The sequence below is a fragment of the Bradysia coprophila genome, unplaced genomic scaffold, assembly GCF_014529535.1.
Source record: "Bradysia coprophila strain Holo2 unplaced genomic scaffold, BU_Bcop_v1 contig_211, whole genome shotgun sequence".
NCBI classification, from domain to species: Eukaryota; Metazoa; Arthropoda; class Insecta; order Diptera; family Sciaridae; genus Bradysia; species Bradysia coprophila.
Window position 1 is genome coordinate 319,037 of NW_023503474.1, and position 15,506 is coordinate 334,542.

The 15,506-nt window shown below is 37.7% G+C and overlaps 1 protein-coding gene across 1 annotated transcript; it reads left to right on the top strand.

Moving 5' to 3' along the window:
• The first annotated feature begins 10,157 nt into the window (after window positions 1-10,157).
• On the top strand, window positions 10,158-14,861 carry LOC119075457. Its single transcript, XM_037181900.1, has 3 exons — window positions 10,158-10,588; window positions 14,202-14,410; window positions 14,600-14,861. Exons 1-3 carry the CDS (start codon window positions 10,389-10,391, stop codon window positions 14,773-14,775), a joined length of 585 nt encoding a protein of 194 aa, XP_037037795.1. The 5' UTR covers window positions 10,158-10,388; the 3' UTR covers window positions 14,776-14,861.
• Window positions 14,862-15,506: the final 645 nt, after the last annotated feature.

Here is a 15,506-nt window from a genome sequence, read left to right on the forward strand (position 1 = left end):
GACAATTGAATTTATTCGACAATTTCGAATCATTTCTGATAAGAGAGCATAATCTCTAGCAGATTGAGAGATTGAGCTAGGTAACTATATGGCAGGCGTATGAATTTTTGAGAGGCAAATTTAAGCACACAACAATAAACTGGTAGATATGCGTTTCGGCCAACAATAGTTATTTGTGTACCTGTTTTGGACTATTGATTTGAGATAATTTCACGAGCGAAATTGCCTCAGATCAATCTTCCAAAACAGGTACATACACATGTAAAACTCATAAAACTAAAAAATTGCCCTCATTCTCTCCTCCGAAGCATAGAAATAGAAGATTTCGTACTTGTTTTCGAATTTCAGTTTTGATGTGTAGGGAGTCTGTTGGGTGAGTAGTAGCATGTTAAAAGACAAGTGTTTGGTTACCACTTAATTTTATCTGCTAGCGGTACTCACAGTATTCAAAAGGTGTGTTGCTGTGCACCTCTCACATTCCAAGCAGATAAGAGTCAATTCGCCAAAACTTCGAACAGCTTATATGGAATCGGGATTCAAGCCGACGGCGATCCAAACGAACTATGGCTCAAATGAATCGTCGTTCAATTCTGATAATATCGTGGAACAACTTTTTTCCCGAAAAAATTTTGTTGGGCTGACATGGCCCTTAGAAAAATTTTCTCCGGAGTTGTCGTGAAAATTGTTTTTTATCAATAGCTCCAACATGCGAGATGTGAATAATGTCAAATTGTGTACGCTTATGAAGGTCGATGAGCTGAATATTATTGACCAACAAACGCCGAAGTTCGACCCACCCAGCCGCCACAATAAGTGAAAAACCTCGAAAAAACCGAAATTTTGAAAGGCTCTGGGCGGTGAGTATCTATCTGAGACGGTGAGTATGGTCGAGTGGGGTGTCAATGGATAGGGCGAGAAGTAAGCTACAAAACTTCGGGTTAGAGTTTCCTGCTACTAACTTTCCCAACCGCACAGAGCCCTTCAAAAGTTTCGGTTTTTTCGAGGTTTTTCACTTGTTGCGGCGGCTGGGTGGGCCGAACATCGGCGTTTGTTGCTCAATAATATTCAGCTCATCGACCTTCATAAACGTACACAATACTTCACATTTTGCATGTTGGATCTATTGATAAAAAACGATTTTCACGACAACTCCGGAGAAAATTTTTCTAAGGGCCATGTCATTCCAACAAAAAATTTTCTGGAAAAAAGTTGTTCCACGATATTATCAGAATTGAACGACGATTCATTTGAGCAATAGCTCGTTTGGATCGCCGTCGGCTTGAATCCCGACTGTTCGAAGTTTTGGCGAATCGACTCATAAGTTTCGATTTGAATAATTTTGTATGTTTGGTTGTGTAATGGTATGATGTGTTACAAGTATTGTAATGTTGATTTTTTCAGCACTAGAACAGCTTTGAGCGATACAGTAACGACGTTAAAATTAGCGACATGGTTTCTGCAACTGTTCCGATCTGAGCAATGCAATTTCATAATTCCTCAAAAGTTTAAATTTTTTTTTTTTGCCAACATTTCATCAGGCCGTGGCGATAGTGGCAAGGAAAGAACTAACCACAAGTGTATCACTTGTACAAGATTATTTTGAGGTATTAACGGTTTTCACGCTTAACAGATGTGATTGCTTTCTATGCATGATTTGGACCTCTTACAAAGCAAATTTTACAAAACAAAGTTTGTGTCACAACGTGGCAAAATTTCGCGGTGAAAATTTCAGAAGGCCCGTCCGTCATAGCGAAATGACAGAAACTCACCCATGATGCTTTCCATTGTATTCGTGCATCGTCTCTTTAGGTCCCCAAGGCATATTTGAACACTAAAGCACTTTACTCAATGCGAAAACTAAATTTTGTTTTTTGTTTTGTCGCGACAAAAACACAGAAAATATCTCGACACAACTGCTCACCGACCGTTTTTCGAAGCTTTACGAGAGCTCAGCCGACATTCTTCAAACGATGGGAGAGCATTTATTAAAATTTTGACATCTCTTAAGACTGTGCTGAGCGGAAATAAATGTTCGTTCTTCTTTATTAAGCTAAGAAGACTTCGCTATGTTTAATTATGCCACCTCTTTGAATAAAAATATCGACTGAGTTCTAATAATTCTCCGCTGAGCTTTAACAAATCACCGCTGAGCTCTAATAATTATCCGCCAGGCTTTAGAAAGTGTCCGTTAGGCTTATTTTAACGAACAATATTGAGCAAATACATCTTTCCGGCAGAATATAATTTCTTACAGAATTAGTCGGGAAACAGCGAATAATTTATTTTGACAAATAAGAGTCAATTCGCCAAAACTTCAACCAAGTTGTATGAAACATGAAAACAAGCCATCAGCGATTTTCGGCGGGTACGCAGTAATCGATTCAGGTGATCCTCCTGAGTCATTTGCAACAACAAAAAATCCTCGAAATAATTATGTTTTCACGACGGAGATCATGAAAAAATGTACTGCGTTTGGGTGACCAAAACAGTTTTGGTTGCATACCACCAAGAATACGTAACGCATTTATCTGAAATTATGGTCATTGGTAGAGGTGTTGACGCCGCATAAGCTGGCCTTTAATACGTTTCGAAATTTTTCGTGTTTGTGGTGCAGTAGCTATTTTAGGGGGAAAAAATTCCAGAGTGTTTTCAAAAAGTTACAACGATAGACTTGGAAGATATGGGTGTCGTTGGGTAGGTAGTGACCTCTACTATCCATGACACCATAAACCTACCGCTACTTTCATTGAGTTGCAATTTTGATTGAAGTATACTAACACAAAAAATTCTCTAGAATTTCACTTTTCTTCGCGTCTATTTAAATTTTTCTGACGTATGAGACAATTTTAAATCAGGGCTGCAGTTACTGCTACCTTACGCTTCGAGAAATTTCGTTTAGGGTCTATAAAATTTAAAAAAAAACAAAACCAACTGATTCAATTGTGTCAGAGGCGCCGACTACGGTATTGCCGCGAGGCTCGAGCAACACTATGACCAAATTCGACGAGGCTGAGCAACACTCGACGACACAATGAAAATCATTTTTAAATCAAAAATGGTTTAAACTGTAGAAGAAAACGAAGCAAGTCAAAAATTCTCGCTGCGCGGCATTTCACTTTATATGACTAATTTCAGCGTTACCTTCACTACATTCTCGGAATTACGTTACCAAATTTATTTTTAATCGGTGCGGAACTTTATTCTGATAAAAATTTGGAGATTTTGAGGATCCACAGCAACAATGCAATTTCCATTTCTTAAAAAATGTTTCACTGAAACGAAGCGAAATGAATGAGATTTATCAAACTGAATCAAATTTGTTTTACGGGACAATATTCAAAAATCTCATTCAAGTTTTGTTATAGTATGTTAATTACATGACGAATGTGTGCGTGCGTATATATATCCAAGTGTGAATGTTTATGTACGAGAGCGTTAGCGAAGTTTTTGAGGGTCCGTCCGTCTAGGAACGAACTTTATCTTCATTCGAATTTACGACAACATTTGATTTTTTTAGCAGCATAATTATAAAAAAAGACCTCGCTACGCTCGCAATTATCTTTTATTTTTTGTACAGTCGTTGTCATTTCATTTTACTTGCTATCAAAATTCAGCTGTTTTGCCAATTCAAAATGCATTGAAAAAACAGCTGAAATTTGACAGTAAGTAAAATGAAATAACAACGACTGTATATCAAGGGTCCTATAAAGCAGTCTTACCCAATGTTCAAGTGTCCAGTACACGGCTGTTATCGATAAGTAAATTTTACAAAAATATCAATTTCGGATTATACGAAAAAGGGACTTTTTTGGGCAACACTATTCGAAAAATGAAGTCTTACACGCAGTTGTAAGATTCTTATTTGAGTATTTGCCTATTTTCATTTTTAGCCCCGTACGAAGTACTGGGGGCTTATAAGATTAATATGCCGTTTGTAACATGTCGAATTGGAAGCAGCCAGTAAGGGCAAAGCATTTGGTTATGTTCATAGATGACAAATCCGCAATAAAAAAAATGTCCGTCCGTCCGTCCGTCCGTCCGTCCGTCCGTCCGTCCGTCCGTCCGTCCGTCCGTCCGTCCGTCCGTCCGTCCGTCCGTCCGTCCGTGACCCCTCTAGCTAGAGTAAATCACAACCTTTTTTCAAAATTCTTTTTTTCCCCGATTGGTATGGACAAAAGTAAGGTCAAGTTCGAAAATGGGCATGGTAGGGCCGGCCCTTCCAGACCTAGGGCCCTATAGGTGTTTTTCAGTCTTTCGCCGATATCTACCGAAATACGCACGCAATACCTGCTTGTGATATATCAAATGAAAGGTATTGACAAGTAGAACAAAGTTGCTGAACATTGTTTTTGGGTAAGATGCAATGTGGGCTTGTTGGGATGGCTCAAAGGTCGTTACTCGGCCCTAAGTGTTTTTTGCACATAAATCGAGTAAATCTCATCCGATTTTGCTAGATTTAGTTTTTTATGAAAGGTAATTGAATACCGAAAAGAACGTGGGGAAAAAAGTTTCAAATTCGGGCCCTTGGACTAAGGCCGCTACTCGGCCCTAAGTCGTTTTTGCACATAAATCGAATAAATCTCATCCGATTTTGCTAGTTTTTGTTTCATTTTAGAGATAATTGAATGCCGAATAGAATGATGGCAAAAAAAGTTTCAAATTTGGGTCCTTGGACTAAGGCCGCTACTCGGCCCTAAGGATTTTTTGCACATAAATCGAGTAAATCTCATCCGATTTTGCTAGATTTAGTTTTTTATGAAAGGTAATTGAATACCGAAAAGAACGTTGCGAAAAAAGTTTCAAATTTGGGCCCTTGGACTAAGGCCGCTACTCGGCCCTAAGTAGTTTTTGCACATAAATCGAATAAATCTCATCTGATTTTGCTAGTTTTTGTTTCATTTGAGAGATAATTGAATGCCGAATAGAATGATGGCAAAAAAAGTTTCAAATTTGGGCCCTTGGACTAAGGCCGCTACTCGGCCCTAAGTGTTTTTTGCACATAAATCGAGTAAATCTCATCCGATTTTGTTAGTTTTTGTTTCGTTTCGTTTGAGAGATAATTGAATACCGAAAAGAACGTGGCGAAAAAAGTTTCAAATTGGGTCCCTTGGACTAAGGCCACTACTTGGCCCTAAGTGTTTTTTGCACATAAATCGAGTAAATCTCATCCGATTTTGTTAGTTTTTGTTTCGTTTCGTTTGAGAGATAATTGAATACCGAAAAGAACGTGGCGAAAAAAGTTTCAAATTGGGTCCCTTGGACTAAGGCCACTACTTGGCCCTAAGTGTTTTTTGCACATAAATCGAGTAAATCTCATCCGATTTTGCTAGATTTAGTTTTCTATGGAAGGTAATATAATACAGAAAAGAACGTGGCGAAAAAAGTTTCAAATTTGGGCCCTTGAACTAAGGCCGCTGCTCGGCCCTAAGTGTTTTTTGCACATAAATCGAGTATATTTCATCAGATTTTGCTACTTTTTGTTTCGTTTGACAGATAATTCAATACCGAAAGAAAGTTGGGATAAAAAAAAGTTGTAAATTCGGATTCCTAAGATTACATCGTAAACTTTTGTTTTATACTTGAGAAGTACTTCGTACGGGCTTTTGTAATTGCGCTAAGCGCAATTTTAAAGATGAACGCTTACAGTTTACAATTTGCAAAAATAGACAATGATGTCAAGTACGCAATAAGGTTGCGGAAGCATTTTGATATCGGACGAATAAGGGTTACGGGCTTATTAGGGCTATGGACGTATAATGGTTTCGGGCTAAATAGGTTTACGGGTCGTACGGGGCTCAGTCGTAGCAAACGCTCCGACTGTTCTGATGCCTTGTTTTCATTTCATTTGCACAAATTGTACAAATTAAAACCTATTGCGGCATTAAAGAGTCATTAATAATCTGTCTAACACTCTAAAACTAATTCCATCCAAAAAGTGGGTGGTTGACGGTAGGTGGGATTTTTTCAAGGTCTGTCAATCGTTTTGGAATCATAGGGGCAGGCTGTATCACTGGTCCAAATTTCACAACTCTACTATGAACTGAACTATTTTTGGACTTTTACACTAGCATGGACCTCTACTACAAATGAAACTAATGCAAAATTTCAAAAATTTCTCCTCAATGAGTAAAGAACCAATATAACGGAAATAAATATTCACAATAGTCAAGGGCATACCACATCAATAAGATGTGACCAAGTGCTAGTAAACACTTGATACAGTGCCGCACTGGCCGTACTGGGAAGTCGGGAGATACCCGAGGAACATATGACACAATTGAATCAGTTGGTATTGTTTCAAATTTTATAGGCCCCAAACGAAATTTCTCGAAGCGTAAGGTGGCAGTAACTACAGCCCTGATTTAAAATTGTCTCATACGTCAGAAAAATTGAAATATAGGCGAATAAAAACGAAATTATAGAGAATTTTTGTGTTAGTACACTTCAATCCAAATTGATGCTCAACGAAAGTCGTGCCGCGGTAGGTTTATGGTGTCATGGATAGTAGAGGTCACTACCTACCCAACGATACCCATATCTTCCAAGTCTATCGTTGTAACTTTTTGAAAACACTCTGGAATTTTTTCCCCCTAAAATAGCTACTGCACCACAAACACGAAAAATTTCGAAATGTTTTAAAGGCCAGCTTATGCGGCGTCAACACCTCTACCAATGACCATAATTTCAGATAAATGCGTTACGTATTCTTGGTGGTATGCAACCAAAACTGTTTTGGTCACCCTAGCGCAGTACATTTTTTCATGATTTCCGTCGTGAAAACATAATTATTTCGAGGATTTTTTGTTGTTGCAAATGACTCAGGAGGATCACCTGAATCGATTACTGTGTACCCGCCGAAAATCGCTGATGGCTTGTTTTTAAGTTGTTCGAAGTTTTGGGGAATTGACTCATAAGCTTATTTTAAGAAAATAATCCTTCTACAACACATGAAAAAGACACAATTTTATATTTTTTAAATTGAAATGAAAATCCACAAAACTCACATCAAATTTTTACAACAATCGGCAATGTTACAACACGGCTCCGATGTGCCTTTGTTATTGTTTATGTTAAATAGCCTCAATACAAACAACACACACTCTTCCCGTGGTCCAATCGAAAAGTGATGTATGGAAGGTGCCCCTTATTTTTGATAAATGAACAAGTCGTCCATACATCATTTTGTCCAAAAACTTCGAATTTAGCCGATATAATTTTGGGTCATTTTGACTCTGCCGCTATTATCCGTAGAGTGTGTGTTGTTTGTATTGAGGCTATTTAGTTTATGTGTGTTAGTAAATGCGAAAGTTCTAAACTGTTCTAAAAAACTTACAGTCTCCTGACAGTCTTTTTGAACAGAATTTGGAAGAGACATTTGGAAGAAATAAATTATAAAAATTTTGTATGTTTCCCGACATCCCGACTAAGTATGACAAGTGTTTGTACAAACGAAATTATCTGCGCCGCATTATCGAAGAGCCATCGCAAAGCATAATGAAAGAGAATCAGAATATTTTTATAAAAACATCGCGCGACATCTGTGCTCATGTTCCTCCTCCTCTATACACATTATTCGAATTTTTCTTACGTTGAACCTGTACTGACTCAGAGGCGCCGACTTCTAAGGACAAGCGAGGCTCGGGCACCACTACTCGAATGATGAGCACCACTACACCTTTCCAGTTTTACTTAAAAGAGCACCACTACTCCCAGATTCGCTTGTTGTATGAGCACCACTACTCCCAAACACAAGTCGGCGTCTCTGTACTGACTTTTAAGATCCATTTAGACGAGGTTCAGCAAGACTTACCGATAAAAACATTTTTGTGAATGTTGCTGCTTTAAATGCAGTGCTTTTATCAAAAATGCAAACCTCGTATATATAGGAACTCTATAGGAGAATGGAGTTTAGAAACTAAGGGTAAAATCTAATACAATTTAGTACTTCTCTTCAGAAAAAAACTGCTGTCACTGAATTAATTTTTTATGAACAAACTTCACTGCTGTGACATTTCATGGGAATGAATCAATGTGAAGTTGTTACACAAAAAAATAGTCAAGTGAGATTGAAGTACATAAAAAACATAGCTAACGCCGACCCGTACGAAACACCTATTCGTATCAAAAGCCTTTAATGTGAAACTCTTCATTTCTCTTACTTCATTTTCTTCTCTGCTGAAAAACTATTCTTCCTTTAAAATCACTTACATTATCCACTCTTTGCCTTGTTATCATATACATAGACAGCCCCGTACGAAGACAAATTTCATAAATTCCTATTTAAACAGCTATGTACCGCTATATTTAACTATATTTCACTATAAATAAACATTTCACAGAAAAATATGATATTATATAGCTCTATATGCCTGTATATAGCTCAATATAGCTGTATATAGGTATATATAGATGTCCATATATGGAATCCCTGAAACCCCACACACATAACAAATTATTTCCAAGTTAACAGAAACTCTCTAAGTACCATTTTTCCCAAGATATATCACTTTTAATAAAATCCAATATGGCCGCCGGCAGCCATTTTGTTAGGAGACCGGAAATAGTACCGACGCTTTACATTCGTTAATACCTTTCAAACAAAAAAAAATTCATGAAATTCGGTCAAAATTTACTCGAGATATTGTCAAAATACACCACGTTCACTGTACTTCCGAGTAGCCAGATAAGAGCTCACTCCAAGAGACCTAGCTCACGCTCCGGAGAACATAATTTCATAACAAAAATTTTCCCTGATTGGTACGGTCAATACCTATCTAATAAAGCTAAAACAGACGAAATATGTTCAAATGTGGCCGACCTACAAGCAAAAACTGCTTGCCGCCCTGTGCCTGTTCCACACCAAGGGGTCTAACTCACGAGTTGGTCATCTGATTTCCATAAACTTTTTTTTTGTCGATCGGTATTGTAAATACCTTTTATTTGACGTATCACTTACAAGTTTAACGTTTAAATGTCCGGAGATATCTTCGAAAAACCGTAAAGCACTTATTGGGCCACAGCTCGGGAGGGGTCGATCCAAAATCACTCATCTTCGAACTTAGCCTGCGGATGCGTTTTACTCAAGTTATCGTGCAGACAGACAGACAGACGGACAGACGGACATTTTTTTTTCGCGGATTTGGCATCTCTAGACAACCACAATAGGTTTCCCCTTACTCAGGGAGTCCAATTCGACGTGTTACAAACGTATGCGTAAACCTATAAGACCCCAGTACTTTGTACGGGTCTAAAAATGTGGCGCCTCTACAGACCAACCGACTAGGCGAACAGCTCTTTCGAATTGTAACTTGCATATTAGAGATAAACGCGAGGATATACGAAGACTTTTCATATATATGTGTCTTGACACGACAGAGTAAAGTTAACCAGGCAGGAGCGCTTGTTTGACTAGGGACCTGAATAATCTAGTAGCCCTTGATATTTTGCGAATAAAATTTTTCAATTTATGTCAGTGTTCATTTGAGTTCATTTTCATCCCATGTATTAGGTCCCTTATTTGACGTTTCAAAAATGAACCGCTCCTGCCTGGTTTATTTTACTCTGCCGTGGTCTTGACAATGAATGAAATAAATTAACTGAACAATTTTGACAAATAAGATGGTTAGGAGTAGAAATAATCATCCCACGCTTACCATGTGAATCCCCGCAAAGGTAGTATAATAACAAGCCGCGCGCACAGCACCGTTATTTTGATCGTCACAGTAACTCAAAAATGTCGTTAATTATCAGTCAATTTTGGTATACTTTCTACTGAACCATAGCATTAACACTGCTCCTAGCCCGCAACACTATACCAAGACTCCATACATTTTTAATGGACGCAAAGATTTAACGTTTTACGATCTATCGCATCGGATATGATAGAATGAAATGGTTGGTAAGGTATCTGATGCAAAGAAAACAAATTTTCGAAGCTGAATTATTAGAGACGGCAACAAGAATAATAAATTTCTTAGTGGTTACAGTTGGTTGTATACGATGTAAATATGAGTCTCTAATATACACACCAAAACATCTTACATCTGCAATGTTAAAGTTTTAGTTTTGATTATTTTCGTCTCTTTTACTCGACTTTCTACGGAGCGAACAGCAAATAAACATCTCATTTCGAGAATTTTTTTCTGTTTATCTTAAAAGGATGCCGTTTAATCTACTGAAACGTTTCTGGTTGAAGAAGTGAACAAAAAATTAAATCTGAGCCTCTCTGTGTATTCGAAACAATTGTGGCAAACGGTCGTTTAGTAAATCGATTTTCTCGGTACGAAAGTCAGTAAAAATTTTAATCAGTGTGTGAACTAAATCACTCGCGCCGTCGATCATTCTTCGAACATTCTTAGCAATTCAAATCAATCGGTTTGTCGTCGAAAATGCGAGCGAAAATGCAAACTACTCGATGGAATATTAAACGAATATCGCTCTTGTGCATTGCTGTGCTGGGACTGTACATGATATTTTCTGCCAGCAATAACAAATATGAAGTGGACGCGATTATAAAGTATACGAAACCGGACAAAGTATGGGAATTTGTGGCTGATTTTTCGAAAATGAAATTACTTAATCCGACTATGTAAGTGTCTGTACGCCGTCGTAAATAATGGTGTTATCTCTGAATGTTCTCTACTATTTCGCTATGAAAATGAAAAAATTTCGAAAAATTAAATAGCCGAAATTGCCCCAGGTACAGACAAACCAAATTAAAATCGTTGAGTTTAATAACAACGAAGTATATTTTGCTATTTTACATGTCCTCCGGATGTTGTAACTTTCTTCCAGGGTCGGTTTAGCCGAAGGGCACATTTGGCCTCGGTCCAGAGCGCTTGAAAAATGAAACATTGGAAAAAATTTTGAAGTTGGCCCTAAAAGACTCTTGAAAAACTTTTTTTTTGTTGGGCGCCATAACCCGAACCTGATTTCTACCGATAGAAAAGCAATTTTTTAAGAACATTTAGTCGATCACAGCAATTTATATTTTGTTCGTTCAGCTTTATTCGCTGGATGCGCGAATCCGTCGCGCATGCATCTGGTAAATATTATTTTGGTACAAACAAAAACAGCACGACTGTGTTCGATGTTTATTAAATCAACAGCGTTTTAGCCTCCGTACACTAGCAATTTGATTTTCAAATATTTCAAATAAATCAAAGCGTTCGATTAATTCATAGTTAGAGCTCTAAAGGAAATGCTACGAAAATTTGGACACACTTCTGAAGAGAAAGTAGTTCAGAACATTTAGGAATAGTTAAAACTTAACAAAAATATTGAAAGAGTCATGTCTGTTTCAACTGGGGTTCATATTTCGACGCTTGGTCTTTTGGATCAATCAACTATTGAAAGAGTTGGAATTTCTACTTTATATTGAGTGGTTTGCAACGAGGAAGCAACTAAAGGAAATGGTTGATTTTTCATTCGATCGACGTTCTATATGAGGACGTTACGCAGACTGGAATTATTTCACTGGGGCCGTATCGCAAAAATCTAGTTTAGTTCATCCATATGAAGGAGTGATATATGCCAAGGTTCTAAAAGAATGAGTTAAGACACTCATGAAGGCGGGTGAAATCAAATTTGTGAAACGCACTCATTACATATTGTGTGTGAAAAGTCAACTTGAAAACCATTTTTTTTCTTAAGTTGAAATCGTCATATTTCGTCAAAGTTTCTCAAACCTAGTTGGCGCCACAGGAAAATTTTGATTCCACCGCCCTTGTGATCAGCTCGAAAGTATCTTAACATGTTCTTTCAGAATCTTGGCATATGAGACAGACAAAGCTGAATATTTCTGGGACAAATAAATTTGTGTTGGTAACACTGATTTTGATCATTTCAAAATAGGTTTGTTCCAAGGCCAATACAAATTGTCAAAATACTGTCAAATTTCATCGACATAGACATAAAATCATCAACATTTGTATGATTAGTGTTAGTTCGGCCATTGAAAATTCGTGTTGAGTAAAAATTTGTTTCTAATTACAGGCCTCTCACACCTCCTTATTTCCTTATTTTTCCTTATTTTTATAAAAACCTCCTTATTCCTCCTTATTTTATTAAAAAATCCTTATTTCCACAAAGAACTCTAATAGTACAACTACACTCGCTATGAAACAAGGCGTTGGAACGGGTAGGTCGACAAAATGTTATTGCTGGAATCTATGGCAAATAGGTCACTGATAAAGAATAGTTTGGGTGATAAGCTTGATTTTTGGAAATTCTCGGGTTATGGGCATCCTAACCTCAAAAAAATACAGGGTGGTCAGTACCAAAATCGAATTTTTCTTATTAGCCCCGTACGAAGTACGAAGGGGCTTATAGGATTACGATGCCGTGTGTAATTGATGGAGTTCGAAGCAGACGGTAAGGGCAAAGTGTTTGCCTATGTTCATAGATAACGAATCCGCAATAAAAATTTTGTCCGTCCGTCTGTCCGTCCGTCTGTCACGTCGATATCTTGAGTAAATCAAATCCGATTTCAAAAATTTTTTTTTCCCTGAAAGATAGTCAAAATAGTGAGGCTAAGTTCGAAGATGGGCGATTTTGGGTCGACCCTTCCGGAGCTGGGGCCCAATAAGTGCCTAACTGTTTTTCGACGATATCTCCAGACATTTAAGCACTACACTTGTAAGTGATACGTCAAATGAAAAAAAAAGTTTATGGAAATTGGATGACCGACTCGTGAGTTAGACCCCTTGGTGTGAACTAGGTACAGGGCGGCAAGCCGTTTTTGCTTGTAGGTTGGCCAAATTTGAACGTATTTAGATGGATTTTGCTTTATTAGATAGGTACACATAGGTACCGTACCAATCAGGGAAAAAAAATTATGAAATTCGATTCACCGGAGCGTGAGCTAGGTCTCTCGGAGTGAGCTTATATGAGGCTACTCGGCCGTACAGTGAAGGTGGTGTTTTTTTGTTAATATCTCGAATAAACTTTGACCGAATTTCAAATTTTTTTTTTTGTTTGAAAGGTACTAACGAATGTAAAGCAGCCGTACTACTTTCCACCTCCTAACAAAATGGGCGTCGGCCGCCATTTTGGATTTTTGTAAAATCAATATAAATCGGTGAAAATGATACTTACTTAATTTTAGGTCAATTCGAAATTTGTGTTACATTTGAAAGGAACGTCGTACGGGGCTTCGTAATTGCGCTATGCGCAATTTTTAAGACGTACACATTTCATAAGAATTTTACTTTACCGACGTTTACGGGCGCAGTAGGCTTACGGTAAGAGTAAGGCGACGGACGAACTAGGGTCACGTACGCAATAGATGTACGGGTTTGTACGTGGCTCAGTCGCAGCAAACGCTCCGACTGTTCTGACGGCTCGTTTTTTGATAGATTTGAGCATTTATACTTCAGATGTCAACGGCTAATCGTTAGATAATTAATGACCGGTTTAACATATATTTTTGTGGTTCCACGCCGCCTCTTGGCTCGAGAGTCTCGAGTAGAAATATTTGATTTAACATGTTAATCACCCTTAACATTGTCTTAGGTATGCGTTCTTATTACAAACAATTCAAGGTTTTTCAATTTTGTCTCATCGAAAACTGATTGAAAACTGCCACCCTAAAAAAACGATAAAAGTGAATTTTACGATACAACTTTACAAAAACGATGCGTCAAAATAAACAATATTGCGTTTTATTTTAAAGTTGAAACGGACTTCCGATGTTAATTGCTGTATCTTAGAACAATTACGATTTTTATCGAAAAATTTCTACTCATTTTTCCTTATTATGCCAATCGATAAAACTCCATAAAAGGTGCAAACCTAGCAAAATCTGGATCTTATTCTTCAAAAACAACGGAGATATCAACGTTTGAATGTGAAATCCCATACAAAAATTAAAAATATCAGATTCGACCGCATTTTTTAAGCAGCGCAGTGAAAAAATGTCGATCGGCTTAACCTCCTCATATACAACCTTGGGCAAAAGATGACGCAAATAAGAAAAAGCGACGAAAGCATATAAACCGCTTTTCTGATCCGCTGAAGATTTGCATTACCTTCAATGTTAGACATTGAAAACGACAGGGTAATTGGCTGCTACATTCAGATTAAATGACCGTTAGGACCTACCTTTTCTCTTCGAATTTATGTCTTGTCTTATTTGTCTTACCTTTTACTAAATGTGAACGACGATCGCAGTCCTAAAATTGATTTCTTTGTATATCCAACAGCGTCGATTTCACAATAACATCTGATTCAGGACACATTCACCATTGGAAGTATTCAGTTATGTACCGCGAACGACTCTCACATTGGCCGTACTGGCTAAACGTAGCCAATGCCGACTTTGCTGTGAAGAAACTGGATCGACCTGCTAAAGGACCGTTGTATACAATCGAATCAAATCATTCCACATGCTTCTTAGGCGGCTTGTATTGCCGTAAGTTTCATGCGGAAAGGGGAGATGGGAACAATTTTGTTATGTTAGCTTCACGTTCGTGAGTCCCACTGGTTTGTCACAGTTGAACGATTGTTCAATTGTTCAGGAATGTGAAGCCGGCATACATCTTCGTGATTCAATGTTACGTTCGAGTTAATTCATTTTCATTTTGTTTGTCCATCAAACTAGTTTACTCCAGAGGCGAATTTCGATTTACCCACCACAAGGACATTCATACGCATTGTGTGGAATCCGTTCGGTACCAGTGTCCACCATTTCTGGGACGGTTTTGTCGGGCTGAAGTTGAATTTCAACGCAAGGCGATAATGAAGAATTTGACAATGCAATTTCCACCGAAATTGTGATGACGTTTTTGGGAGAAAATAAGGAAATAAAAAAACGAGAAATTTATTAACAAAACGACAATTTTAATAAAGAAAAACATTTTTTTTTTCATCTTACAATCTAGCTTTAACAAAATCCATGAGGTGCAGCTACACAAAGAAGACAAACCTAAGGATTTACATGTCCCTTAATAATGCATGATCATTAACCTATGTCAAACAAGAACTCCCAAAAATTTACTTCTTTCGAAAACACTAAAACCGCGATTCTATTGAATTTGAAATCAAAACAGCTTGATTGACATTGGAAAGTTACGCAGAATCTGGATGGAACCGTTGTCGCAAAAGTCCGCTGTCATTTTCATACAAAACGTTAGTATCTTCTTTGTCCTCGTAAAGAACCCCTTTTTGTATCTAAGCTGTTTTTCCTCTCCGTTTCTCTGATTTCTCTCATTGTGGATGCTAAATTTCAAATGGGTAATGAGAAAAACCACAAAAGAACCAGAGAAATGATAAGTACCAACTTATCATTTCTTTGAAGAAGAACAGCTTAAGTGTCCACTCAACAAAAAGTACTCCGTGAGAGAGCGAGCTGTCAAATATGCAAAGAAAAAATTGAAAAAAATCAATTTTGTCTCTCACACGAAGTACTGAGAGGAGTAAGAGGAAACTATGCATTTCACACGAAAGTAGGTGCGCGAAACCATTTCCAGAGAGAAGATAATACAGCGACTGGCGTCCCAATCGTCATA

Excerpts from the sequence above, each read along its gene's own strand:
- LOC119075457 (XM_037181900.1), top strand. The coding sequence starts at position 10,389 with ATGCGAGCGAAAATGCAAACTACTCGATGGAATATTAAACGAATATCG. Across the intron at positions 10,589-14,201 it reads AAATTACTTAATCCGACTAT|CGTCGATTTCACAATAACAT; the intron begins GTAAGTGTCTGT and ends TATATCCAACAG. Across the intron at positions 14,411-14,599 it reads CTTAGGCGGCTTGTATTGCC|TTTACTCCAGAGGCGAATTT; the intron begins GTAAGTTTCATG and ends CCATCAAACTAG.